This window comes from Arvicanthis niloticus, chromosome 18, assembly GCF_011762505.2.
Source record: "Arvicanthis niloticus isolate mArvNil1 chromosome 18, mArvNil1.pat.X, whole genome shotgun sequence".
NCBI lineage: Eukaryota > Metazoa > Chordata > Mammalia > Rodentia > Muridae > Arvicanthis > Arvicanthis niloticus.
Window position 1 is genome coordinate 42916661 of NC_047675.1, and position 27476 is coordinate 42944136.

General features: G+C 49.5%; 1 protein-coding gene across 1 annotated transcript in view; it reads right to left on the reverse strand.

The window, feature by feature from the left end:
- Positions 1-27476, reverse strand: part of LOC117722988 (polycystin-1-like protein 2) — an 81551-nt gene that overhangs the window by 49592 nt on the left and 4483 nt on the right. Inside the window, exons 4-17 of the mRNA XM_034522329.2 lie at positions 25222-25332; positions 21905-22052; positions 16845-17074; positions 14275-14679; positions 12810-12887; positions 11948-11997; positions 11067-11184; positions 10023-10230; positions 8138-8258; positions 7237-7378; positions 6575-6751; positions 3188-3333; positions 2590-2781; positions 1523-1654 (exon numbers count right to left, since the gene is read on the reverse strand). Coding sequence (XP_034378220.1) covers positions 1523-1654; positions 2590-2781; positions 3188-3333; positions 6575-6751; positions 7237-7378; positions 8138-8258; positions 10023-10230; positions 11067-11184; positions 11948-11997; positions 12810-12887; positions 14275-14679; positions 16845-17074; positions 21905-22052; positions 25222-25332 — 2258 coding nt within the window. The remainder of the gene's footprint in view (positions 1-1522; positions 1655-2589; positions 2782-3187; positions 3334-6574; positions 6752-7236; positions 7379-8137; positions 8259-10022; positions 10231-11066; positions 11185-11947; positions 11998-12809; positions 12888-14274; positions 14680-16844; positions 17075-21904; positions 22053-25221; positions 25333-27476) is intronic.

A 27476-nucleotide genomic window follows, 5' to 3' on the forward strand; every position in this document is an offset into this window, starting at 1 on the left:
GTATGTTGGACGGGTACATGGGAGGGTCCAAGCCAGGGACGAGCAACGCCAGAGCCTGTTGTAAGCAGCCCGACTTAAAACTGGATCCTTTATTTTTACCAGCATTGAAGTTCTTCTGGGACAGTAGCCTGGTCTGCCTCTCAGTCTTTCCCAGAGTACTTTGTACAATGTCCTACACACATCAGACATTTGGTAATATTTACTGACTAGGGGGATGCAGTACAGATACAAGGAGAATGGACAGAGGCTGGCTGGCTGGCTGGCTGGATGATAGGTGGGTGGATGGATAGATGGATGAATGATGGATGGACAATGGGTGGATGATAGATGGATGGATGGTTGATAGTTGGACATAACATTCATCCCAATTTTGTAATTTTATATGTTTGTGAAATTATTTGTTTAATATCTAGGTTCTCAATAGCCTCAAAGTACCATTAGGGCAGGGAAGGAGTTTGATACCTGTGCACAGACATTCCAGAAGCATTTGTAGAATGAGTAAATTAGTGTAAGCCCGATGCACAGAAGGGGAGATGGGGAGTGGGAGGTGTATAGAAGGGTGTATGTGTGCAGGGGTGCATAAAACAGGCAGATGTGCAGACAGAAGTGTGTTATATCAAAAGCATAGGGCTCTGGGATAGTTTCAGCCTTGATGGCTTCACACTGGAAGATCTGTGATGGCAGCCCCCTGCCAGAGCATCTGGGTAGGTGCCCCCTACCTCTCTCTCCCTCTCTCTGTCTCTGTCTCTGTCTCTGTCTCTGTCTCTGTCTCTCTCTCTCTCTCTCCCTCTCTCCCTCTCTCTGGCTTTATGGCTTCATTTTTGACTCTGGCCTGCCATAACCCTGGGAATATGGTACTTGGCTATGATTCTTCAGGAGGATGATCCTGAAGCAAAAGTTTGAGTGTAAGTCATTGATTTGAAAGTGACCCCAGGGAACGTTCTAGAGGAAGTGAGGATGGGAAGGGTCAGAGCTCCGTGCAGAAGGTGCTATCAAGCCTGTTGAGATCTAACCTGGGACTCAGTCCCACTCAGGACTTATCCGCCAAAAGTGTCCAGGAGCTGAGGTACATGTGCCCTACCCTCGCCGGCCACTGAGCACTGTGTGAATCCCCTGCCCTGTGAGCAGGTGGAGGAGCGCTGAGGGTCAGGGAGACCTCAGGCTAGAAAGACAGGAGCCAGCAGCTGCCTGTTAGGTTGGCACACAGTGGGTCAGCAGCAATACCCGGACACACACTTGGGATCGAAGATGAGTAGGCTCCAGGTACTCCGTTGCTGCTCACTAGTTGACAGTAAACATACAGACCATAATAAGCCCAGTGTGAGGCACCTGGGCCTGCCATGAACCACCCTCCCCTGAACCACCCATGAAGTACTCTTAGGAAGAAGATGGCAAAAGTCTTGTAGCCCCAGGACAGCACCATAATAGACGGACTTCTTTGATCTATCCTCTAATGAGTTGCCACCCCCACACCATGGAGGGATGTGTGCCATAGCCTGGCTCAGCCAGTGGAAATTCTTACCTGGGCCACGGGTGTGAGCTCCTCACTGCGGTGAGTCACCTCTCTCAGCACCTCAGCCAAAGCCTGGACCTTCTGCATGTTCTCCAGGCCAGTGGTGACCGTGGACAGTGATCTCAGCACAAGCTCTCTGACCTTGGAGAGGGAGAGAAAGGCCAGGAGATGAGCTGTACCTCAGAGGCACTGTGAAGGCACTGCAAGAGAACTTGGGGTCCCAGGAATGACAGGGCTCACACGGCCCTGTAAAAGGGGGAACAATAGCCAAAGAAACCGACATCTGGACCTTTGAAACCAGTGACCATGTTGTCTCACAGAAAAAAAGAAAGAAAAGGTGCTTTGTCAAAAGCATTCTGAAGATACAGTTCGGTTTAGCACCTTCAAATGGGGAGCTCTTTTGACAGTTACAGGTGGGAACCGGTGTAATCGCAAGGGTCTCCATAAGAGAGACAGAAACACTGGGGAAGGGGATGAAGGATGTATGCAGAGGAGGGGAAAGAAGACGGTTCAAAAGTGTGCTAAGAGGGTGCTGGGGTGATAGCTTAGTTAGTAAAGTACCTTGTACGGAAGAATGAAGACCTATGTTTGATCCTCTAGAGCCTATATAAACACACACAGACATGCACACGCGCATACACGCACACACGTGCACGCGCACACATAACAGGGAAAAGGGGACTAAGGTCTTAGGACTGGTGATGACCTCTAAAAGCTAGAAAGAGTAAGAAGTAGCTTCTTCCCTACGGTCTCCAGAAGGTTCTCAGCCTTGCCCAGGCATTCCTGATCACTTTCCTCCTCTGGTCCTCGGTTTTGTGATCTTTAGCCCAAGGAAGCCAGATTGAGGCTCTCAACCTTCCTTTGGATCCCAGAAGACTGTGACTCCATGGAGGTGGGCGGAGAAAGCCGGTTAGCAGTAAAGAAGACATTCCCTTCACTTTATGTCACTCAGTGGAAGAACAAAAGCAGGAAGTGACTGTGACCACTGGGGGGGGCACTCAAGGCTTCTCTGACTCATGAGCCCCACCCCCTCCCAAGAAGCCACATGCAGACCTTAAAGGGCCCATTTCATGCACCTTCCATTTGATGTCCATTCTAAGTTGCCCAGAACCTGGGCTCTGCTCCTCCATGTTGAGTGCAGAGGATACAGCCTTGGCAAACAGGAGAAGTCGTTCATGGCCATGCTCCTGGTGCAGAGCTGAGGTGATTCTCTCTGACACAATCTCTTGGAATGTCACGTCTTCAACACCCATGTCACCGCGTCCCACCTGACAAGGGAACCAGACACGGGATCAGTGGTCTTTGTTCAAGATGCTGGCCCCTACAGCCATGGGTCTGGGAGCGGAGCAGGTCTAGCAGAGCTTGCTCGCACTCCCTGAGGCTGGAGGGTACCTGGACGCACTTGTCTCAGGCAAGTGATAGAGTCCACCACCACATCTTGGGCAAGATCACACTCTACCTCCAGCTGTTCTCTTCATCCCTACCATCCCCCGACTGCACCTGCTCCTGAGCCTCTGGGCCATGAACTCCTTTTGAGATTTCTCCATGACCAGAGTTCTGCTGGCTGATCATGGTTGCTCACCCATGCCCTCAGCTGCCTCCGCGTGCCCCATAGTTCAGCCACGTTGGAGACATTTCACAGTAAAGAGACACGAGCCATCAACCGCCACCCACCTTAACTGCCACTTGGGTCTGCTCTCTGTCCCCCGCCTGATTGGTGACCCAGATGACCACTGTCAAGACAAAGCCATCCTTTTCTTCTCCAAGTGGCAGGTACACAGTGGGGATGGCTGGTTCAGGGCCACAGTGGAGGCAGGAACCTGGCAAAAAAATGGAAATGGAGCAATTAAGAGGGCAGAGCCAAACCCCTGGCCACAGGGACAGAGAAGTTCCAGCTATTGGTGTGACGGCCACCCTGGAAATCCACAGGGTTGGGGAGAAGGCTACCACATAGGTTGCTGTACCTTTAGAACCATTTCCCTAAAGTGTATGAAAAACACACTTTACACGTCCTCCCTGTTTGTAAGCAGGTTTCTGATTTTTGGGTTTTTCTTTGTGTTGATTTTGGTTGCCTTGGTTTGGTTTTTAAATTTTTAAAAAAGTTTAGATTTATTTTTACTTTACGTGTATAGGTGTTTTGCCCACGTGTGTATCTGTGCACCGCGCGCATGCCTGGTGCCTAAGAGGCCAAAGAGGATGTTGGATTCCCTGGGACGTGAGCTACAGACGTTGTGGCCCACCGTGTGGGTGCTGGGAATGGAACCTGGGTCCACTGAAAGAGCAACAAGTGGTCTTAACTGTTGAGCCATCTCTCCATCCTGGAGGTGGTTTGTTTTGGCATTTATTTATTTAGTTAGTTTTTTTTTTTTTTTTTTTAATGTGGTAAAACAAATTACAACATGAACAAAAACAAGTTAGGGAGTGGATGGAGAGAGAGGAATAGCAAGAGGAAGAGAATTAGCCTCCTAAATTCCACTCAGACCAGATCCACAACTCTCCAGGAACCAGCAGCACAAGCTAGGCAGGTTTGTTTTGTTTTTGTTGTTTTTAAAGTCTCTCTCTCTCTCTCTCTCTCTCTCTCTCTCTCTCTCTCTCTGTATATATGATGTCATGTATCTGGTATATGATGTGTGTGATTTGTTATGATGTCTGAGTGTGTGTGTGTGTGTGTGTGTGTGTGTGAGAGAGAGAGAGAGAGAGAGAGAGAGAGAGAGAGAGAGAGAGAGAGGAGGATACCCACATACCACAGCGCACATATGGAGTGCAGAAGACAGCTTTATGGTGTTAGTTTTCTCCTAACACCTTTATGTGGGTCTGAGGATGAAACTCAAGTCCCAGGCCAGAGCAGTAAGCCCCAGAGCAGCAAGCCCCTGTACCCACTGAGCTATCTAGTCAGCCCATTGGGGTTTTTTGTTTGTTTGTTTGTTGGTACTCACTCGGGGTTTTGTTGATTTTGGTTTTGTTTCGTTTTTGTTGTTTGTTTGTTTGTTTGTTTGTTTTTCTGAGACAACATCTCACTCTGTATTCAGGCTGGTCTAGAACTCACCATGGAGCCCAGGCTGATCTTGAGCTCAAGGCAATCCTCCTGCCCCAGCCTCTCAAGTGCTGGGACTGTAGGACATGAGCCAGCACCCCTAGTGTCCACATTAATTTGGGGATTTGTTTTAACAGTGATAGGAATAGGATCCAGGGCCTCACACAAGTAAGAGTCCGGACAGACTCTTCACCAGACTCCATGCCTTCACCCCAGCCTCACAGCACCCACAGAGAAGCTCCCTGCTGCTATGCTCAAACAGCGCCCCCTGTAGGACATGTCTTGGTTTACCAGTTGTCTCTGCTTTTAGATGTTAAAGACTGTGATGGTAGCAATTTCCTCTGTTGTGCTCACTGCAGCATACCCAGCACCCAGAACACATCCTGACATTGGACACCTATCTGTTATAAACATAAGTGAGCAGATGAATATCTTTTTTCCTTGAAGGAGCCCCACACATCATGGGAGTCTCCAGTCATTGTGTAGTGAGCGGACAACCATGAAGCCATTGGCTTGCAAGTGAACAGTCAGTGTTGTATGGCCATACCTCCTGCCTTCTTGCTGAGCTGTGGGAGATGGGGCTGGGGACAAAGGGGAATCTGGCCTCTCCCTTTGGGTACAGAGGGGAAGTGTTTGGAAATGAAGTCTACTTGAGACCCAGTCCCTGTTACCTTAACAGCCCAGCAAACTGCACATCCTTTGACAAGATAATCCACAAAGACTACACTCCCTCAGAAGGGTTTACACCCACCCCGCCCAGGTCAGGGCACACTGTTTATGCCATGTGGTGTCTGGGCAGGATACTGAAGAGTATGCCTGCACCACTTATGGTGCCTCATCTGGGAAGAAAGTTCCACTTGAACTAAGGCCCACACAGAGTTTGTGTGACAGTTCCCAAATGCCCAAGGCCACAGGGGGAATCTATGGCAACCAAAGTGCAATGGTAAACGGAGTGAGCTGCCCCGCGCCATCCACCTGTTCATATCCACTGCCAGTCTGGATGACTGGATGGTTGTCATGCAGTGTAGGTAGGATCTTTGATGGTTCACCCTCTGTGAACCTCCACACCAAAAAAAAAAAAAAATGTTCTTTGAGATTTGCTTGTCCTGTGACACTGCCATTCTCTGCCACCACTTACAAGTCAGGATCAGTGAAAGTGTGGAAGGTTCTAGGAGCTACAATGTCAGACTTTCTAAGAGTCTCAGTGTTCCCTGCCTCTTCTCTCTCTCTCTCTCTCTCTCTCTCTCTCTCTCTCTCTCTCTCTCTCTCTGTGTGTGTGTGTGTGTGTGTGTGTGTGTCTCTCTTTCTCTCTCGTTTCTTCTCTTCTTTCTCACTCCCCTTTCCTTTCCTCTCTCTTTCTCTCTTCCTTTCCCCCAACTCTCTCCCTCTCTATTTACTTCTCTCTCTCCCTTTTCTCTCCTCTCTCTTCTCCCTCCCCCTTAACTGTCTCTCTGTCTCCCCCCCGTGTGTGTGTGTGTGTGTGTGTGTGTGTATGTGTGTGTGTATGTGTGTGTGTGTGTATGTGTGTGTGTGTATGTGTGTGTGTGTGTGTATGTGTGTGTGTGTGTGTATGTGTGTGTGTATGTGTGTGTGTGTGTGTATGTGTGTGTGTGTGTGTGTGTATGTGTGTGTGTGTGTATGTGTGTGTGTGTGTGTATGTGTGTGTGTGTATGTGTGTGTGTATGTGTGTATGTGTGTGTGTATGTGTGTGTGTGTGTGTGTGTGTGTGTGTGTGTGTGTGTGGAGGACTATGATATGGTATGCCCCTACCTGTTGTGTCTATTCATTCATTTAACCTTTTTATATACCCTACACTGGGACAAAGTCATTGCGTCCCCTGGGTTTGGGCAGATGCTGCTATTGCATGATGCCCACTGGGCCAGTTCTTTGAGGGTGACCAAGACTTAGGAGTCTCTCATCCTGTCAACCTCTCTCATTATAGAACATACTCTAGTGCAGGGACAATACCCATTCTGAGAGAAGATGAGTCTGGAAGCTGAGGGAAGAGCAGAGCCTCTGGCTGGTACCTGACTGCAGGCAGAAGCAGTACTCCACGGGGCCCAGGGCTGCGGGGGTGCTGCAGATGATAGCGAAACTTGTCAGTACAGAACCTTCCTCCGGGTCAATCATGCAGGCAGGCACCTCAGGTGGAGGTAGCATGCTGATCATGTAGGCGTCCTCCCCGTAGCCGTGGCTGGTCAGTGCTGGGAAGCCAAGAGTCATTGTGCTTAGGGGACTGCCTGTCCAAAACCTTAACCCCTCTTCAGGATGATCTGGGAACTTGTTAAACAAAGATGTCTGGCCTGCTACAGACTGGCAGCCTCTGACCTCTCTGGAGATTCTGGAGTAGGCCCCCAAATACTCTTATCTAACAATTGTCCTCTGTGGGGTGGTGGGCTGAGAGAAGCAGCTGGGCGCCTGTTTGAGCACAAGTTTTGAGCCCCGGACCCTCATGGGACAGAAGGCATTGCTCCTGGAGCCTGGCTCTTTTCACTCAGTCTCAGCCCACCACAGCCCCTCCCACAGAGAGGTCTATGGCCACCGGTCACGTAGGAATTCAAATCCTTTGCCCAAAGTCTTCCAGGCAGAAAACTCCGTACCTTGCTCCACGCTAGACCAAAGTCCCTTATTTTAGTGTTTCCAAGTTTGTCTTGGTCCTATAATGAGAGATAGGGTGACAGCTTCTCACCTGTGACCCGGATGTGAATAGCAGGTCCCCAGGTCTGCAGGAAGCTGCTGTTCAGGAGCAGAATGGAGGAGTTGCTGTGAAGGAGGGTCAGTGATCGTGGCCAAAATCCTCTGAGTCTGCAGGCAGCTGGCAGGGGCTCAGCCTGCAAGGGAAGAGCACTCAGGCCCTTGGGGTCTGTTATAGGTAGGCCCCTGGACATCCTCAGTCCTATGGCTTCCAACCCCCTGGGCCTGTCAAATTTCTTCTGATGAGCAAATGGCGGCAGTGCTACTACCCAGGAGGTCAGGAAACAGCCTCCAGCTTTGTCTCTTGCCTAAGGTCAGGTTCCCAGAAAAGGATCCCAAGGAGGGATGTGGGTACAGGTCTCTTATGTAGGGAGGAGTCTTAGGGCCAGTGAGTGTGTAGATCACCTATGGAGGGAGGAGTCTGACGAGGGATGTATGCAAGTCACTTATACAGGGTGAACTCGCTGGGGAATCAGCTGGGGAAGCAAACAGGGCAGAGAAGAGGGCAAGAACAAGCTTTAAAGAAGCATCCTTCTCAGCATGGCCCCATGGGACCTCAGCTGTGTATGTGGCATACTGCAGAAATGTCCTTCCTTTGGGCAAGGGTGCTGGGTTATCAGACGTTCATAGACCACCATGCTGCTGCCTAGCAGCTGAGAGATGTCTGCATCCCAGTAGGGGACTTGGGCTGAGAGCAACAGTGTCTCTCTCCCCATAGGCTTTGATCCTGTGTATCCATTCACCTGTTAGAAATTCCCTCAGGTTTCTAATCTTCCTGGCTGCCCCTGAGCCTGTTCCAAATGAGGTTGGCCTACCCTGGCTCAGGACCCAGCATTCAACACAAGGCTGGTTCTCTCAGAGGACATAGTTTCTTCTGAGTGGCTGTGACATCTCACCTTCTCTGATGAGGTGTCATCTAAGTACCAGTTGAACACGGCCACTGGGGTTTCATCTCCCACGGTGACGGTGAGCAGAATGTCCTGGTCGGCTTTCACTGGCCGGCAGTTCTTCTGACAGCTGGAAGGTACAGAGTGTACAGAGAAAGTTCAGTCAGGCATCATGACCACTTGCCTGGTCTTTGCCCAGTTCTCAAGTCTGTAGAGCAGGTGGGACATTGCCTTTGTCCGAATGAAAGATGGAATAAACTAACCAATGCTCCAACCTAAGCCAGGACACAGCCTTGGTCTGCAGGCCGAAGAAGAGTCAGGACATGACCAGATTTCCATGTCACTCTATTTGCAATGATGTTGGGGTGGAATGGGAGTGCAGGACAGGTCCCTGGCTTCCAATCCTGACCCCTGTCACTTAGGAAGACTTGCCTTGCATGACTTACTTAAACTCTAAGAATTGGTTTCCTTAGCTGCAAAGGAAATGGACAAAGCCATATAAATTCTGAGATTCTCTTTAGTGTTGATAAAAGTGACAGTGCCATGGCTTCATAGCACACATAGGATGCCATGATTGGTCCCAGGTGACATCACTCCTGAGTGGGTGGATGGAACATGAACCATGAGTCAGAATCCAAACTCTGGGCCTTCTTTCTTTTGTGTTTTTGTTTTGGTGTGTGTGTGTGCGCGCACACACACAGGTGTGTGTACATGCATGTATGTGTATGTGTGTACAGAAGTATGTGCATGTGTGTGTACACAGGTATCTGTGTGCATGCATGCATGTGTGCATGTTTATGCATGTGTGTGCATGTGAGGGGGTCAGAGGTTGATATGGGGTGTCTTCTCTTATTCTTCATCTTATTGTTTGAGACAAGGTCTCTCACTGAACCTGAAGATCACTTGTTTGGCTACAGCCCCCTGAACCTTCTATATGATGTCCCACCCCCTCCCTGGAGCCCCTGACAGGTCACTTTGACATCTGCTGTATGTATAATTCCTCTCCAAGTCCTCTCAGCCTTAACTTCATAAATCTGCCAAACTTCCTAATTCTCTTATTAGTGTCTTCCTTAGTACAAGCATGCTGGTGGGTTTCTATAAACCTTCCAGGCCATTCTCTGGCTCTCCCTGCAGAGACAATGTCTCAGCTCCCACCCTCTGGGCTTCTGTCTAGGTCCAGCCAGTGCAAAGCATTGGTAGGGGCCCAGGAGGCTTGAGGAGAGGTGGTGGGCTGAGGAAAGCACAGGATTATTCATTTATTTCTTACCAAAGGGCTAACATGGCAGACTCAGTGCCCACTAGTCACGGCCATAGCTTCAGTCTCTCTTGACAGAGGAGATTCTAGTCATCCCCTGTCTTACCTCTGTAATCCTAGGATCGATGGCTTGCCCCACCCTATAGCAGCTCCACACTGTCACCTGGGTTAGTCCTGCTCACTCACAGCTGAGAAGGATGCTTATCCATTGGTAGTAAGTTTCTGACTAGAGTGAGCCATCTGCTTCAGCAGGACCCGGCTGACAGGCCAGCCACCTCAAGCTTCTACTTTGACTCCTGTAAGATGCTAAGTCGACTCATGGAAAGCAGAATGTTTTGAAGCAAGCTGGGAGCATATCCCCTTCTGCTCAGGGACCTTGGGTAGCTCCTGGGTGTAAGGCCCTGCCTCTCCCCTTCTCCTCCTCTCCCCAAGCCCCTCCTCCAAGTCTCTGTTGAGCTCCACATGGATGGAGCCTTTCCTGTTCTCTGGATGAAGAAGTTGTCATAGACTTCTGCTGCCTTTCATGCCATTTGTTGCTGATCCCCAGGCTGCCACCCCTATGGTGAGACAGGTTGGCCCACCCTTCCAGTTCCACCTCCAAGTGGTGCCAGCTGATGACATAGCACCCATGTGCCTCACCTGATTTGAGGCCCAAGGTCCAGGGGAGCAGACACGTAGAGGCACTGTTCTGTCTCTTTCTTCAGCTCTTGGCCCCTTAGGATAGCCAAATGCAGCGTGACAGCGGAGTTGACAGGTGGCAGACAGAAGGTATGGAGCACCAGCAGCCTCTGGTCTGTGTGGAGCAGTTGCCTCTCTACACAGGCATCCCACTGAGCCCAGCAACGTCCTGAGCAGGATGGGAAGACACTTGTGTTCAACATCCCTGAACCCAGCACACCATGGACTTTCTGACTTAGCAAAGCTTCTATTGATGGTTTTGTTTCGTTGAGACAGGGTCTGGCTGCACAGCCTACGCTAGCCTCAAACTCCTGGTCTTCCTGCTTCTGCCTCCTGACTGACATGGTGACAGGGATAAGCCACCATGCCCTACTTCCAAACTGTCCCTTTTTAATTTGGGGGTGTATATCTGTGTGTGTGTGTGTGTGTGTGTGTGTATCTCTGTTTGTGTGTGTGTCTGTGTATCTCTGTGTATGTGTGTGTATCTGTGTGTATGTATCTCTGTGTGTGTATGTGTGTCTGTGTGTATCTCTGTGTGTGTCTGTGTGTGTGTGTGTCTGTGTGTGTGTCTGTGTGTGTCTATGTTTATCTGTGTGTCTGTGTGTGTGTCTGTGTGTATATCTGTGTGTCTATGTGTCTGTGTGTATCTGTGTCTGTGTGTATCTCTGTGTGTGTGTGTGTGGTGTTATATGTTAGGAAGGAATGACCCTCTCAGAGGAGGCCTAGCTGGTCTTATCTGGATTTGTCAGTAGATGGTGTCAATGAAATAAACTACCTGGCTTTTAGGTTTTGTTACTGCTGTTAAGTCTCCCCATGCCCCTGTCACACACGTTCAGAGACACCATCTCTCCTTGGCTTGCTGTTACCTCTATACCCATGTCTGAGGTTTACACTCTGGCACACACAGGCAGACAGTGTCAGACAGGAGTTGTGTCCGACAAAGAGAGAGCAGACAAACCTGACGATGCTCAGTGAAACAGATGGCAGGAGAGTCACACCACCTACCACAAGACCAGTGGAAGTCCAAGCCCGGGTCATCATCCGGCCAGCTCAGTGTGACTTCTGTGAAAGGGTCCACGTACAGTTCAGGCTCAGCGAACACCTTCATGTCCTGTTTGTGACCCTGTGGAGGAAGGGACCCCCAGTGATAGAACACTCCACAAGTCAGCTTCACTATAGAAAGCCGCCACCAACGTACCCTCCATCCCAGAGCACTGCGTGCTGACAACAGCCACAGGGTGAGGCAAAGAGCAGAGGTTCTGGATGGTCATCTGCTCTCAGGCATCCCTCAGGAGGCATAGTGTGCCTCCCTAAGACTCACTGGGTACATAGCTTTATCTCCAATGTAGGCTTAGGACTCACTGCATTTGCCTGCGTGGATAGAGGCCATTCTGGACTAGGCCCTGTGCTGATGATGGGGAACGTGGTAACGGAGACCCAACTGCTACCCTTAAGCTACATTAAGGATGCTTAACACTCAAAGTGCCACCAGTTCTTCCTTAGAGGAGATCCAATTAGAGGCAGCAGGAGAATGTGGCAGGCAGAGGCAATCGGTTAAGAATATAGGCCTTGAGGGAATTGGCCTATATACACCACTCGGGGTCTTGTTGTTTACATCGTAACCCTGTAGTGATTAGAGAACACGCTTTTGGGCTTTAAGAAGAGTGCTTGGATATTGTTTCCTTGTGAAGTTAAGTGCTTTAAAGATGCTCACATTCACCAGGCAGTGGTGGCACACGCCTTTAATCCCAGCACTTGGGAGGCAGAGGCAGGTGGATTTCTGAGTTCGAGGCCAGCCTGATCTATAGAGTGAGTTCCAGGACAGCCAGGGCTACACAGAGAAACCCTGTCTCGAAAAACAAAAAACAAAAACAAAAGATGCTCACATTCTTTGCTTCAGCATTTATTGCAGATGGTTCCTGGAGGCTGGAGGGGACTGTGAACGTAATGAGAACAAGAATTAAGCTTTGGTGGGAAAATGTTATAAAACATAAAGGCGGACTCACGAAAGGATCATGGCACATACATACTCAAGGTCCCAGCTATGAAGGGGGAGTGGTTGAGGCAGTAGGAGGAGCAGGTGAGCCTAGAGTCTGTGACAAGTCTAGACAACACAGCAAGACCCTTCTCAAACAAACAAATATGAGAAAACAGAGATCATATCGAAGATGCCCCCAAGATGTACCGTTCAGGCGATAGAGACACAGATAACAAGGTTCTGTGGGTGACAGATGTGCAGCTGCCTTGCCTGACTCTTCCCTGAGTGCAAGGGACCTGACCTCAGGTGCTCACACCTGCTCAGAAAGCTCTTAACCAGCAGTCATCCCCCAAACCTCCTCTTCTGTATTTTTGTTATTGTTTTTGCATCACGGGGGTAGAGTCCGGAGTTTCTGTGTGCTAAGGACGGACTCTACCACTGAGCCACACCCTCAAGCCATCGCAGGAGATGGAGAAGAAAACTTCAGCTCACCTCCTACACTCCAGATGGTCCCTAGACTATAATGCCTAAGATAATGTGAACTGTGGTCTGAGTACTGTGCAGTGCTCAGTGAGACATGGCAGGAAGGACGTCTGAGCACGTTCAATGTGGAACTTGAATGAAACTTTCTGCAACTGTGTCTTCAGAGCACCCAGAAAGAGTCTGTGACAATAGAACGGGCTCCCTGCTCACAGCCCTATTTGAAGGGCTCCTCCCTAGACCCCAGGCAGGTTCAATGTCCTAGACTCCTGAGAGTACAAACACCTTGCCTGTGACCGTGATGTTCCCGATGTCCAGACTCAGTTCTGAGAAGGCATTCCGCACATGCACAGTGACCAGGAAGGTACCTGCAATGCAAGGGGGAAGAGTCGCTGGAGTTGTCAAAAAATTCCATGACACAGCAGAGACAGCTTTCCCTAGGTGTGCCTGTCTGGCAGCCTGACTGCAGCCCTGGAATCTCTCAGCCTCTATGCACTTACGAGTCCTACTATATACCAGGCCTGAGGCAAGACTCTGGGGGTACACAGGTGAAGGTACATGACACAGAGACATAGCGGGCTTGGGTGGGGTATGGTGTGTGAGTTGAAAGTGAAACAGGGCTACCCTTCAAAGGACGAGAAGGTTCTTTGAGGCTGAAGAACTCCATAGGTGGGTTCTTTACTGTGGATTCCTGTGGCATCAGCCTGTGATGGATGATGGTGGATATGGGGAATAGAGAAGGCAGGCATAAGCAAATGGGTGTCTTGTCTGTCTGTTCCTGGGAAATACAGTGGGCCAAGTGTGGGTAAGAACTGTCTATGGACCAGATGTAGGCCTCCAGGAGAGGGATGGTGAGGGAGCAGGGACAGGTTGGGAGAGGAAGATGCTGTATATGTGCAGCCAGCTGAAGGGGAGATACAGCCCTCATCATCTTGAGGGTTGTAGTCCGAGGGGCCCAGAGGATGGTCTCAGGAGCCCACAGAGACTAGTACCGGTGGCAATTTCAAACATGTCCACCAAGGGCGGAGTCCGGACGCACTCCCTTTGTGTCCTCCCTCTTACTGGAGAGGCCCAGATCATCTCACCTCAGGGAGAAAAGAAGTCTATTAATCTAAAAATGTGCAAAATGCCACTGGACTAGTCGATTTTATCAGTTAAAAGGAGATAGACTTAAATGGACAGCTTCAAGGGAGCCTAGGGAGCCAAAAGCCAGCAGGTGAGTCTAAACTTAGGGCATGGGGACATGATGTCATCCACAGAGTTCAATGCAAGAGCATAGCAACTGAGCTACTATAAGTAAATGTATAAATAAATCTCATTATGTTTTAAATAAGTTTACAAGTTTACGTTGGACCGCATTCGTATCTATCCTGGGACACACATGGCTCTCGAGGCAGAGATACATCTGACAGTTGTCACGGGGATTAAAGTCCCAGTGTGGTGTGTATTTCTTCATTTTCCCATCCTTTGGCTTGTTCCTATTTCAAGTCAGACTCTTGGAGAAGGGAGTGGAGAAGGAAGCATCAGGACTAGGCTGGAGGAGGAGGCTGTGGCTCATGGGCATCACTTAGCGAAGCCCCAATGGCTCTCTTGTGGAATCTTTGTTCTCTTAGCAGACCTTTGGCAGAAGGCCTGAGACCCTCACACCTACCTGGTGTCACTTCTTTCCTGGCACCCCTCTGAGCCCCAGGGGAGCCAAATCAGAACTATAAAAAAGGTGTGGTGGGTACCAGAGGAAGTTGCCAACCCCAGTACCTTCAGCAGGAACCGCCACGTGGAAGTTTCCAGACGACTGCCCAACACTCTCCTCCTTCTGGGAGAAGTTTGTGTTGAGTCCTGCCACCTCGAAGGTCAGCTCCTCCAGGGTACCATGAGCCACTGAGACATTGACCAACAAGTCCCACCCAAGCTCCATGTGGTCGGAAGCCCAGGAGGCCCGCAGCCCTGAGAGCAGCTCCACAAAGTGGACAGTGACGTTTCCAGAGGGGACGGAGGTGGTGCTGTTGCTGACAGCTTGGACCTTCAGGTGGTGCCTCCCAGGGCCCAGCAGCTCCTGGATTTCTCTGCCCAGGGTCAGATTGTAAAGCTGTGAGCCCCTAGGGGTGGTGAACTCAGCCAGAGTTCTATTACCCGAAAGCACAGCGTAAGTCGCCTCGGCTCCTAGAGGGATTAAGGGAAATTTAGAAAGGCTATTACCAACTGTGCAGCTAGCATTCTAGGATAGTTCAGGCTGAGTTCTGATGTCAAATTCTGCAGGAAACATAAACATGAGTCTGGAGAAATAAGTGAGGACAGACCGCCCTCCCTAAATGCTAACTATAAGTAGTTTGTTTTTTTTTAGTTTTGGCTTTATACGTGATTTATTTATTTATTTTTTAACTTTCTGAATCCTCTCTGATCAGTTTTTATATTATTTGTTTTTGTTTGTTTGTTTTTGAGATAGGGCCTAATGTAGCCCAGGCTGTCCTTGACCCCCACTATGTAGCAAAGGATAGCCTTGAACTCTCGATTTTTCTGTCCGAACCTCTCAAGAATTAGGACTACAGGCAAGCACCACTGTGCTCAGTCTGGAGATCAGACCCAGGGTTTCCTGAATGGCAAGTCCTCTTCCAACCGACCCACAGCTGCAGTCCCATTGTTACTCATTTATGCCCCTGGTCACAGAAGTTTATAGCAAATGCTATAACATCCTGATGATGGGGACCTTCCCCTTGGGTAGGAAACTGAAAAAGAGGTACGGGGGTTGGCGCACAGGAATTTTGAAGCAGGAGAATTAACTTCTAGCCTTGTTTTCAGCCAAAATTGCTCAAGTTGTTTCCTTCAACTTCCACTGATGACCTCCTAGGACAGGTAAATCTCTATGAAACCCAACCTGCTCCCCACAAAGTGGGGCCTCCCTTGCAGGCAGCAGATGACTGTCCTAGCTGGATGCCAAATACTGTAGTTGGTTGAAAATGTGATGTATATAACCAGATGGTATTCTTTCCAGTAGAAGCCACGCCAAACACTTTCTTGTTTGGAAGCTGATGAACATTTTTTTTAAGGGAGGAAGAGGAGAAGGAAAAGAAGTACTGGTGGTGTTGATGATGGTGATGGTGGTAGTGGTGATGATGGTGATGATGATGATGGGGGGATGATGATGACGATAGTGATGATGATGGTGGTGATGATGGTGGTGACGGTGATGATGATCATTTGGTGATGATGGTGATAAAGCCCTATAGGAGCAGGACCCTTCACTTTCATGTGTATTCCCTCCTCCCCCACACCCGGCAAAGAGCTGACACACAATTATATTTGTAGGAAGACTAAACAAATCAACGAAAGATTATTTCACTTTACCCCGGGTGCACATACCAGCCCCTGTCAGGCAACAGGCACACAGGAACAGGAAGGAATCTCACGAGTGCCGCGTCAGAGCCCCACCACAATCCCATTAAGACGATCAGAGTGAAGGATGTCATACTGCGTCAGATCCTTCCTCATTTGATGATAGCCACCACCATCACCACCAACATCCCCCACACCACCATCACCACCATCGTAGTTCTGCACTGCATAATTTATGTCAACAGGGCTCCATTCAGAGCTCTAACTGGACTGCGCTTGGTGGGAAAAGGTTGCAGTGGATAAGGTGGCGGGACTGGGGGTTGGAGTCTCTGTAGACAAAAGCGGTGAACTTAAAATATCGATGGGAAGTATCCAAGCACCGGGGATGGATGTGCTGAGGAGTAATGGATCCTGTGGGTACAATTAGAGTGATCTCTGTGATAAATTAGAACGGAAGCTGTAACCAATCAGCGTAGAAAGTCTTGGCGAATCAAGGCAGATGCTGGAACCAATCAGAATGGCCTCTGGCTTAAACTAGAAGGCACTGTGTCCAATCAGAGTGTACCCTCGCCAGAATTGTGGAGAGGCCTGTATTCGGGTGTGTACAGCTGATATCCGGGCCCCATGGCCACAGAATGGCGCCATGCTCCTGGTCCACACTGGCTGTGTGACCACCCCCTCCTATTGAAATTCCCCCAGAGGGAGGTGGTGTGGAGGGCCAGTGTTTCAGATAGGATTGTGGACATGTGGAAAGAGCCTTGGGAAGGTGGGGGTTCTCGCTGGCTCACTAACCTTCTAGCTTGGAGTAGATTAACATGGGGTCTATCCTGAGTGGACCACCATAGACCAAGCACTTAGAGCCCTGAAGACGCCACGGGTGTTAAATAAATGAACAAGGTAGCTAAGACACTAAAGCCTCAGGTTAGCGGGATAGGTTTGGAGGAGGCAAACCCCCTCCCCCATGCGCCTCCACCTGCTCCATCCTACAGACTCACCTCCATCCAGATCCACCTGAATCCACAGGGGTTCCCCAAAGACAGCCTGACAGAGAAGGCCGGCTCCAGATCTAGACAGGCCAGAGCACCCAGTGACACGGGGTGTCTCCATCTTCTCTCGAAGTATCACTTGCTTCTGAGCGGTCACGTGCCACTCGCTGGTCGTACACTCAGCAAACACTGTGAACTCCCCAGGAGAGCTGAACTGGTGGGTCACGTTGCTCGACACGCTGGGGGGGGGGGCGGCGAGGGGGGGGGAGGAGCGGTTAAAGGAGCACAGCTTCAATAATCCTGCATAAGTTCACAACTCCCGTTCTCCACAAAGGCAAGATGGCAGCTTGGGGTGTTGTGCAACATGTAGCACAGTAGGGAGAGAGTTTGCCTAGCATGGATGCAGCTCGGAATTTGATCTCCAGCTGTCCATTAACTGGGTGTGATGATACACATCTGTGATCCCAGCATCAGGGAGGAGGAGGCAGAAGATTAGAAGTTCAAGGCCATCCTCTGCTACATAGTGATTTTTACGCTAGTCTGGACTGTCTCAAAAAAAAAAAAAGTTTCACAGAGGAAAGTAAAAGATGTCACACAGCACACCCTATTCTCTGTGTCAGGGGAGGTCACTCTATGACAACTCAACATCGGATCAGGAATAGCATAGACCACTCTTGAAAAATGTCAGCTGCCAGCCTTTTGAAAACAATTATTTGTGTGTGTGAGTGCACGCGCAAGCACCTCTATGTGCACGTGTGTGGAGGCCAGAGGTCAACCTTGGGTGATGTTCTTCAGGAGTCAGTGAACTCCAGGGATCCTCCTGTCTCACTCTCCATAGTCCTGGGATTACAAACTCTGTCACCATTCCTGACTTTTTATGGGGGTGGTGGGGATCGAACTCAGCTCTTTCTGCTTACACTGCAAGATCTTCACTAGCCAATCTGTCTCTCTAGCCTCTGAAAGTTCTTTTCTGATACTGTCTACTCTCATCCAGCGGCTCATGTAACCCCTTCTCTGGGCCTTGCTTGGCTTCTCTCTCTCTCTCTCTCTCTCTCTCTCTCTCTCTCTCTCTCTTGTTTTTTGTTTGTTTGTTTGTTTTTTGAGACAGGTTTTCTATATATAGTCTGGCTGTCCTGGAACTCACTCTGTAGACCAGGCTGGCCTCGAACTCAGAAATCCGCCTGCCTCTGCCTCCCGAGTGCTGGGATTAAAGGTGTGCACCACCATTGCCGGTTTGGCTTCTCATTTTACTGTGTCCAATGTAGCCTAGAGCCTTTCACTCCCAACCTATACCTTCATCTTCTGCCCCTTCTCCTTGTCACCCAGAAGACTCTCCACTTCCTTTGTCCCACTCCAAGGCCACCAATCAACGTGTGGCTCTCCTCCAGAAAACTTTGCCTTCTCTCAATTCATCTGTGGCTGAGCCTTGTGTTCTTGGCATAAGCCTGACCCATTTTCAGGTCATGGCCCCTTTATGTTCACAATGGGTTTATCTTGCTTCTCAAGGATTCGTGTGACTCAGGTGCTTGCTAATTCAGGGCCACCCTTGGCCATAGGTTGACAGTGAAGATGGTGTCTGTCTAGTTCTCTGTCAGCATCCTTTGGTATCCTTAATGGGATGGTTCTGGGGTTCCTAACAGATATGAGAACCTGTGGATGTTCAAGACCTTCGTCCAAAACATTTGCCTGCCCCCAACTCCTATATCTCTTAAACCATCTCCTAAATCCTCAGAATTTCTGGTGAAATATGAATGGCGTAGAAATGGGTGCTGTGCTATGTTTTCTGATTTGTGAGATCTTTGTTTCATTTTTAGACAAGGTCTAATGTAGTTCTGGCCTCAAAATGTAGCTGAGGATGACTTTGAACTTCTGGTCGTCCTGCCTCCACCTCCCAAGTGCTGGAATCACAGGAGTGCACTGCGGTGCATCTGGAGGCAGAGGTCAGCCTTGAGTGTTGTTCCTCAGATCTCTGTCCACCTTGTTCATTTGTTTTTGGAACATGGTTTCCCTATGCATCCCTGGCTGGCCCGGAACTTGCTCTGTAAGTTCTTTAAGGGTAGCCTTAAAGTCACAATGATCTACCTCTCCTGGGTGCAGGGGCTAAAGGCATGGACAGCCATAGCCAGCCCACTTTAGACTGAGTCTGTCTCTCTTTCTCTGTTAGCTGGAACTCTCCAGCTCAGCCTGGCTGGGAGCTGGTGAGCTGCAGGGATCCGCCTGTCTCTGCCTGCCCAGCACTGGGATTACAGCTTTCTCACCTGGGTCCTGGGGACCAAACTCAGGCCTTCATGCTTACATAGCAGGCTGCTTTTCCAGCCCCTTGGCAACAGCACTAACCTTACAGATCACATGCACCCCAGGCCAAGAAGGGTTGTCTTCTCTCCTTTGTAGCAGGTGACCCATGCCACCCCCTCCCCCAAGAGCCTCAGTTGAATGCATCTCTACGAATCCCCTTAGTTGAAGGGAGATGCTTCACTCCAAGGATACATTGTGCCCCCAGGCATATTTCCCCATCCTTTGGTGGCTCAGGGCCAGTGTGTGGATGATATCCCCTCCCCTAGACTGAGAGCTACACAAGCCGGGAACCCTGTGGGATCAGCAGTGTCTCCTATGGCACCCCACTTTGATCTCACCCTCTAGTCTGTCTCAGCATCCTCCTTCTCCCGTTCCCATCAGTATCTGGTCCTGGGTACCTACCCACCTTCCTCTCCCAGGAACAATCTCCTCAGACAGGCAAGCGTTAACAGCTTTCCCTGGGCAGGGCACTGTTGAGCTTTCCAGACTCTCTCATCTTCCCTCATGCCCATGAGTACAAGGGGGAATGAGCGTTTTGCAGGACCTGCTTCTTCAGTCCAGGCCAGGCCCTCCCCTAGATCAGAGTTTCTCAACTTGTGGGTCGCGACCCCTTTGGAGTTGAATGACTCTTTCAGAGGGGTCGCCTAAGACTATCAGAAAACACAGATATTTACATTACGATTCATGACAGTAGCAAAATTACAGTTATGAAGTAGCAATGGAAATAATTTTATGGTTGGGGGTCAACACAACATGAGGAACTGTATTAAAGGGTCACAGCATCAGGAAGGCTGAGAACCACTGCCCTGGGCTGTCTGCTTCTGCACTCAAATCCAAAAAAATGTAGCTTTAGACTTCTTCCCAACCACCCCCGTGTATACCTAGTTCCTCCATGAGGCTTGTATTGCCTTGTAATTAGCATTTTCTCAACAAGATTATCACCTCAAAACAGCCTACTCAAAACAGCAGGCAATACCTGGAGACAGAAAAACAGTCAATCCCCAGTCCTGCCATTAGGGGGCACATGTTACCCAATTCCGGGCTTGGACAAGGTTGGCCTTATATAAATTGTTCTGTAAGACCCATAATACAATCTCAGATATGCAGAGGCTTTTCCAGGACAGAGAAAGAAAACAGCCCGACATATGTATGAACGAGGACATCAAATGCAAGGCAAAAAGGGTGCTTCCAAAGGAGAACCCTCTGATTCATCAGACTGGTTCTCTACAAGGTTGTGTTGCTATCCATGGTAGGAATGGGGTCCAGTTTTAAAGTTTCTACCTCTTGGACTAACAAGTAGCTAGGCACAACTAGAAGTCTATAGTTTAGTGGTCGAGCGCTAATTTAGCATTGCATGAGACCCTAGGTTCAAACTCCAGCATTGCAAAAAGTCAGACAAGTAAGGGGGCTGGAGGGTATGGCGGCTCATATCTACAATCCAAGCACTCGGTATGAGGCTAGAGGGTAAGAAGTTCAAGGCCAACCTAGGATATGTAGCAAGTACGGAATGAGATTCAATCTAGAAGGGAGAAAGGGAGAGTGAGAGAGTGAGAGAGTGAGAGAGCAAGAGAGTGAGAAGGGGGTGGGCTCAGTGAGTGAGCTTGCTGTCAGGCCTGATGGTCTGAGTTTCATTCTCAGAACCCACATGGTGGAAGGGGATCTCTGCCTCCTTAAAGTTGTCCTCTGGCCTCTACACGTGCAGGTGGCACAAGTGTGCCACCCTATAATAAATAAATGTTTTAGAAAGAAGAAATGGAAGGAAGGAAGGAAGGAAGGAAGGAAGGAAGGAAGGAAGGAAGGAAGGAAGGAAGGAAGGAGAGCAGGGAAAACTGGGAGTTAAGCACAATGACATTTGTACAGTATGGTTTCTGCAGAGGCAGGTGGATTTCTGTGTTCAAGGCCAGCCTGGTCTAAACCCTGTCTCAAAAAAAAAAAAAAAAAAAAAAAAAAAAAAACCCACAAAAGAAAAGAAAAATTTCATGCCATTATCTATGCTGCAGGTCAGGTGCATGACAAGGGACCGTCCCAAGGTGAATGGAAATGACAGAAGTGGCCGGGTAATTTCGGGGTCCAGTGGATTGTTAAAACAGAGGAAGTTGGATCACTCGGGTGGGGTGAGGGTGGAGGGGTTTGGTGTCATCTGTTTCTCCTAAAAGACAAAATGCTGGTGACCTTTGCTTAGAGCTGCTGCTCAAATAGGTGTCAGGGCGAAAGGGTTGCTTATGTGTACAGCACACACATGTACATGTGTGATGGACAAAGCCATTGAGGCTTGGAGCTACCGGTATGACATAACCCAAGGCACACAGACAGGGTGGCTGAACTGTGATGGGAAAACTGTGTGGCAAAGCTCGGGTGGCCAGAGACCAGGTGGTGAAGGTGGTGCAGACTGCAGAGGTAGCACCTGAGCACACGGCCTGGCTCCATCCTAGGGCAGAGCTGTCATTCCACGGTGACAGAAAGAATCCCAATAACACTCCTAACACTTGACTCTCAATTCTAGAAACCACGTGGAATCCAGCCCAGGGCAGCCTGTGGAATGGTGAACACCACATGCTCTCAGCTGACATCTAGTTAGCCATGGGACATGAGAGAGAGGGAGGCCTTCCTTGTCTAGTCACCACAGGGTCAGGCCAGCCAGGAAATCCAACCAGCCATCCCCAGAACCATGAGAAATGAAAAGTACAGTTCCAGCCATTGGGTTTGGGGATAGCTTGTTATACAGCAAAAGCTGACTGATACAACCCGCTTTAAGGATCAGAGGTCACTCTTACCTGGGAGGGTAGTAGGGGTCAAAAGTATGGCCATCTCCCATGCTGACTACACAGGATAGGTTTCCAGTGTAGGGAGAAAGGAGCCACATCAGGGAGATGGTGACGTTGTCAAAGATAAAACTCCTGTCGGGCACCACCAGCCGCAGGCCTGTAGACCCAAGCATGATGTTTTGTGAATTTTCGAACCAATGATGTGTGTTTCTGCTTAAAACTCACTTCCTTCTACCCTTGTGGCCATTACTTTTATACAAAACATTTAAAGCTTATTATAGCTTTACTAGTTTAGTTTAGTTTAGAGACAGAGCCTCTTTATATAGCCCTAGCTGACCCAAAACTCACTGTGTAGACCAGGCTAGCTCCAAACTCACAGAGATCCACCTGCCTCTGCTTCCTGATTAGTTTTACTTTTGAGAGATCTATTCATTCACATATTGTGCGTGGCACACACATGAACATGTATTCATGTGGATGCAAAGGTTAGAGGACCTGGAAGAGCCAATTCTCTCTTTGCACCACGTGGGCTAAAGGGATGGATCTCGGGTCATCTGGCAACAAGAACTTCTAATACTGAGTGATCTCTCTGGCCTTTTAAATGTTTTTCATTTTCATTTTATTTTAGACAGGATCTATAGATCTCCGCCCTCAAATGCAAACTGTAGCTTCAGATGACCTTGAACTTCTGATCCTCCTGCCTCTGCCTCGGGAATGCTGAGGTTACAAGCATGCACCACGAAGCCTGCATATATGTGATGTTGGGAATCAAAGCCGGGACCTCAAACATACAAGGCGGGTACCCCACCACATACAAGGCCAGTCTCTGAAAGCACGCACATCCCTCAAGACCCCTGTTCTGATGATCAGTGGCAGCCATTGTCACCGTAATCCTGGATTGCTTCCTAGAGAGATACAGGCACACAAGCATACTCGAACATGCATGTTCTTCAATCTACACAGACAGACAGATGGCACAGATGGACAGATGGCTGTGTTTGCTACCCAGTACCTTGTTCTTTTTAACCTAATGCATCCCAGAGATTGGTCTGTGGCAGTCCTAGAGCTGTGCTCTTCTGTGTAACAGCTTCATAACACACCTGAATTTATTTAACTGGGACACTGATTATCCAAGTCTATTTTATAATGGCTAAAACAACTAACATAAACAAGCAAACAACGTCCCCCCCCCAAAAAAAAAACTTCCTTTATGAAAATCTAATTGGCTAAAGTGGCTGGTTCATACTGAACATTGTAAGCCTTGAACTTCAAAAGCTGGGATGGGGTGGGGGTCTGAGACAAGCAGAACTAGCTGGGGCTCCACACAGCCCTGCGCAAACCGGTGTACTGCAGCTTCCCCTGCCTGGATGCTAAACTGGAAATCAAAGCCTCTCCAGATTAAGGCAGAACACCATCAGGCTCTGACCTCAGCTGTAGGGGATACTCAGGGAGCAGCTGGGACCAGTAAAGGGTGCTCAGGGTGTATCTGGGACCAGTAAGGGGTGTTCAGGGTGCAGCTGGGACCAGTAAGGGGTGCTCAGGGTGCAGCTGGGACCAGTAAGGGGTGCTCAGAGTGCAGTTGGGACATCTGGTTCCTCTTCATGAATCAGAGGACAATCTAATCAGAATACCCTGGTTCACAGGGACAGGATGAAATGTGGTTGCCACACCCTCCTCTGCCCTAAGCCACACACTTTAGTGACACACTACAGCTGACAGATCTCCAAAAGACATGCTTTGTCCGCTAGCAAAGCCACTCAAGTCAGGGCCAAGGCATAAGACCTACTCTTCCCAGACAATAAACGAGGGAGAGTCGCCCTCCGTCTTGCTTCACCCGGACAGAACCAGCTAACAAATGCCACTGGTAAAGCCTGTTGGCTGCCACCCTCCCCTTCCTGTACCTGTCCCACAACCTCCACTCCCTGCACGATGTCTCTGAGAACCTTCCCCTCCTCCCACCCCACCACAATGATTCATCTTTTCCCCTCAGGTCCTTATGGCTCATGCCCTGGGCAGAAGTTGCTTTTCTGAGTCATTTGTCACAGGATGGCACAGTGCGCTGTCTCACCCTTAAGGGAAGCTGGCGTCTGTACTCTTTGTAGGAAAGTGAATTAATGCAGTTCTTCGGGAGGGTAATTTAGTGCTGTCTAGCGGCACTTAAAATGCACTTAGCTAGCTACTATCAATTTCTTCTCTGAAAATAATCCCAGGTTCATGTCAAGATAGGCTTGCACCATGGTGGTAGCCTACACAGTACTCAGTCCAAGCAGTATTCTGTCACGGGATGAGGAGAGTCTCACGGGGCCTGATCCTTCACTCAGGAGCCATGGGCAGTGGAGGGCTGCTGGCCAAGGGGGTCACTGTCCCCAATGTGGTGTGGCCACTGCTGAGAGGTCCATGCTTCAGTGGACAGCGCCACAGCTATGCTCACACCCAAGCCCCTGGTTAAACTCTGGCTCACAGAGCCAAGCCACTCCTCCCTCCAAAATATGGGAAAGTGTCTTAGAGATGAGTCCTGTATATATTATAAATGAAAAAGAAAAGCCGGGCTATATAGATCAGTCTGGTTCATATCATTATGTCTGAGTTCAGAATGTGTTCACTCATAGCCACGTCTGCAAACAGTTTTAAAAGTAGAGAGAAAATGTCCTCACAATATTAATAACATTTCCTTGGGGGGAGGGAGTGATGGGGCTGTCGTGCTGAAGGGAAGGACTCTCCCTCCTTTATCATGACATTTTTACAAATGGCGACAGTGTGGGTTATTTCATGACTTTTAGGGTTTTAATCTTAGGCCTGGGGAGATGGTTCGGGGGTTTGGTGTGCTTGTTGCTCTTGCCAAGGATCTGGGTTCAGTTCCCAGCTCCCTCATGGAGGCTCATAGCATCTGTAACTCCAGTTCTAGGGGATCCATCGCCCTCTTCTGACCTCTGCAAGCATTACATGTGTGTTTCACTCATATACAAGCAGGCAAAGCATTTGTGCAGATAAAATAAAAATATTTTTAAATTCAATTTTAAAAGAAATTGTGTGTGTGTGTGTGTGTGTGTGTGTGTGTGTGTGTATGCGTGTATGTGCATGTGTGCACACACAAATGGCTCCAAGAGAGCAGGCCAGGAGGTGGGGATGTAAACACACACACACACACACACACACACACACACACACACACACACACACACGGCTCCAAGAGAGCAGGCCCGAAGGCAGGGATGTCTGGCAACAGGGAAGCTGTTATAAGGGAAGTGTCACCTAAGGAGGAGAATTTCAAGCTGACATACAACAGAAATAAGAAAAATCCCATACCCACCCAGTTGGAGACTCACCTTCCAGACACTGATACTGCACCCACAGGTAGCTGCCCCTGGTGGGGCAGAGATCTCCAAAGTATGTCCCATCTGCCACAACCTGGCATGCCTGCAGCCCCTGACACTGGCCTGGGAGACATCCACATTGCACAGAGATAGGAACAGCATGGGAGAGAAGAGGACATACACTCAGAAAAGCATCGAAGACATGTTACCTTATCCACTCAGATACCGAGCACCCGCCCATCAAATGCCTGCTGGCACCTACAGGCCCTGAGCTAAGACGACAGGAAGGCCACCCATGCTTGCTCTAAGCTGGGACATAGTTAAATGCCTTTGTCGTTCTTTAGCCAGCAAGGCACATTACCTACCCACCCCCCAGTCCCTAGACACCATCCTGGGCATGGAGTCTACCTTTCCTCTCTGTTTGCTATGCTGCTATCAACCGTGGGGTTGATAGCAGCCAGGGGCCAGTGGTATTCTCATCTATGGCTTGTAGAAACAGAAACAGAGACTGATGTTTCCATAAACCAAGACACCAAGGGATACCAGAAAACAGCTAGCAGAAGCCGGGAAGCCTTCTCTCAGACAGCTTTGGGGCGGTGGGGGAGCGTGACCCTGTTGACATCTTGGTCTCGGGCTCTGACCTCTATCGCCATTAGACCGTGGATCCCCCAGTTAGAGATCTTCGTTCTGACAAGCCTGGGACTCTGCTCTCCCTTTTTTTTTCTCCACATGAGGTCCTTCATCTCTCAGTCTCTCTTTCAGCTTTACAGACCTTAGGACACAGAGTGGTCCAAGCCAGAGACATCACAGCATCCTCTCACCAGTGAGCAATACCACCAGGCTCACTTCTCTGCCTAGAATCTTTCCCGTTCTCAAGTGCCATTTGCATCTCCCACCTAGGTTTCAGATGCCAGGCTCCCTGTTTGTGTTCCAGGGCACACAGGCACCCACAGCAGCTGGGGTGCCTTTAAAAGCCAAATTCCAGCCCCCCCCCCCCCATCTGCCCAGCAGCCTCCATCTCTTTCCAGCAGGGAAATGCCCAGGCTCCATGGATGGACTTCCTGTCATGCGCCTTGTGCACTAAAACCACACCATGCACTCTGGAGTTTCCTATACCACCAAGCTCCCTCATCCTGTAGGACTTTGCACACCCCTTTCCCCCTTCCCCAAACCCCCACCTGCACCTTTCCTGGTGGTCTCTTACTTCCCATCTCCTGGGAAGTCAACCAGTCAGTGGGCCCCTGTCCCTGCCCACATGTCCCCTCACCAGACTCTGTCCCACATCACAAACAGTCGCATTTCCCAGACACCCCGGTTCAAGCACCTGTGGAGGACACTTGTCCATCTACAGCTGCTCAAACATGGCTCAAAACAGCACAGGCTCTGGTCCTCTCGTTCTAAAGATCATAAATTTGGGTGGCCTGGACTGGCTGCTTCCCCTTCTGGGTTGCTGGGAAAGACTGCAGCCAATACCACTTCTGAGGCGGAATCCAGTCCTCAGAGGCTTCAAGTTTCTCTTCATCCTTGAATGTGGTCTCTCTAAGCCTCAGGGTGTTCACACCTTAAATGTGGTCTCTCTAAGCCGCAGGGTGTTCACACCAGGAACCTTACTGGCTTCTCCTCTCCTCTCTGGCTCTCTTCTGTTTCCATGAGGAGTGGTTCTCCTGCCTAGGGGGACTCATGAGTTTTCATTGTTGGACAATGAAATGGACAGTCCTAGAGATTGAGTTGGGGATGGGGGGGGCAGTCTCCATCCCCAGGTCATGTGACTGGTGACCTTAAGCATACCTGGGAAGTCCCTGTGCCTTGTGAGTGGCTTTCTGAGTCCTAGCTCACCACTCCCACAATTCTAGAATTAGGGTACTGTTTGGTTTCTCAGATCGTCCAGGGCTTTAAAAAACACCTCCTTGGACTGAATTGCCCTGTTTAATGACCTAACATAATTGATGATTGACAGATTATCTCCTCCCCTCCCTTTCTTTTTTTCTCTTCTCTCTTCTTCCCCTCTGGTCCTTCCCCCTCCTCTCCCTCTCTCCTCTCTTCCTTTTCCCCTTCTTTTCTTTCTACACTTAAACACACACACACACACACACACACACATACACACATACACACACACAAAAACAAGCCCTCAATAGGTAGCTGAAACAGAATACCCTAAGTAGATAAGGCTAGTCTTGAACTCAGAGATATCCACCTGCCTCTGCCTTCCCAGTGCTGAGGTTAAAGGAGGACACCACCGCCAGGCAGTGGTGGCACATGCCTTT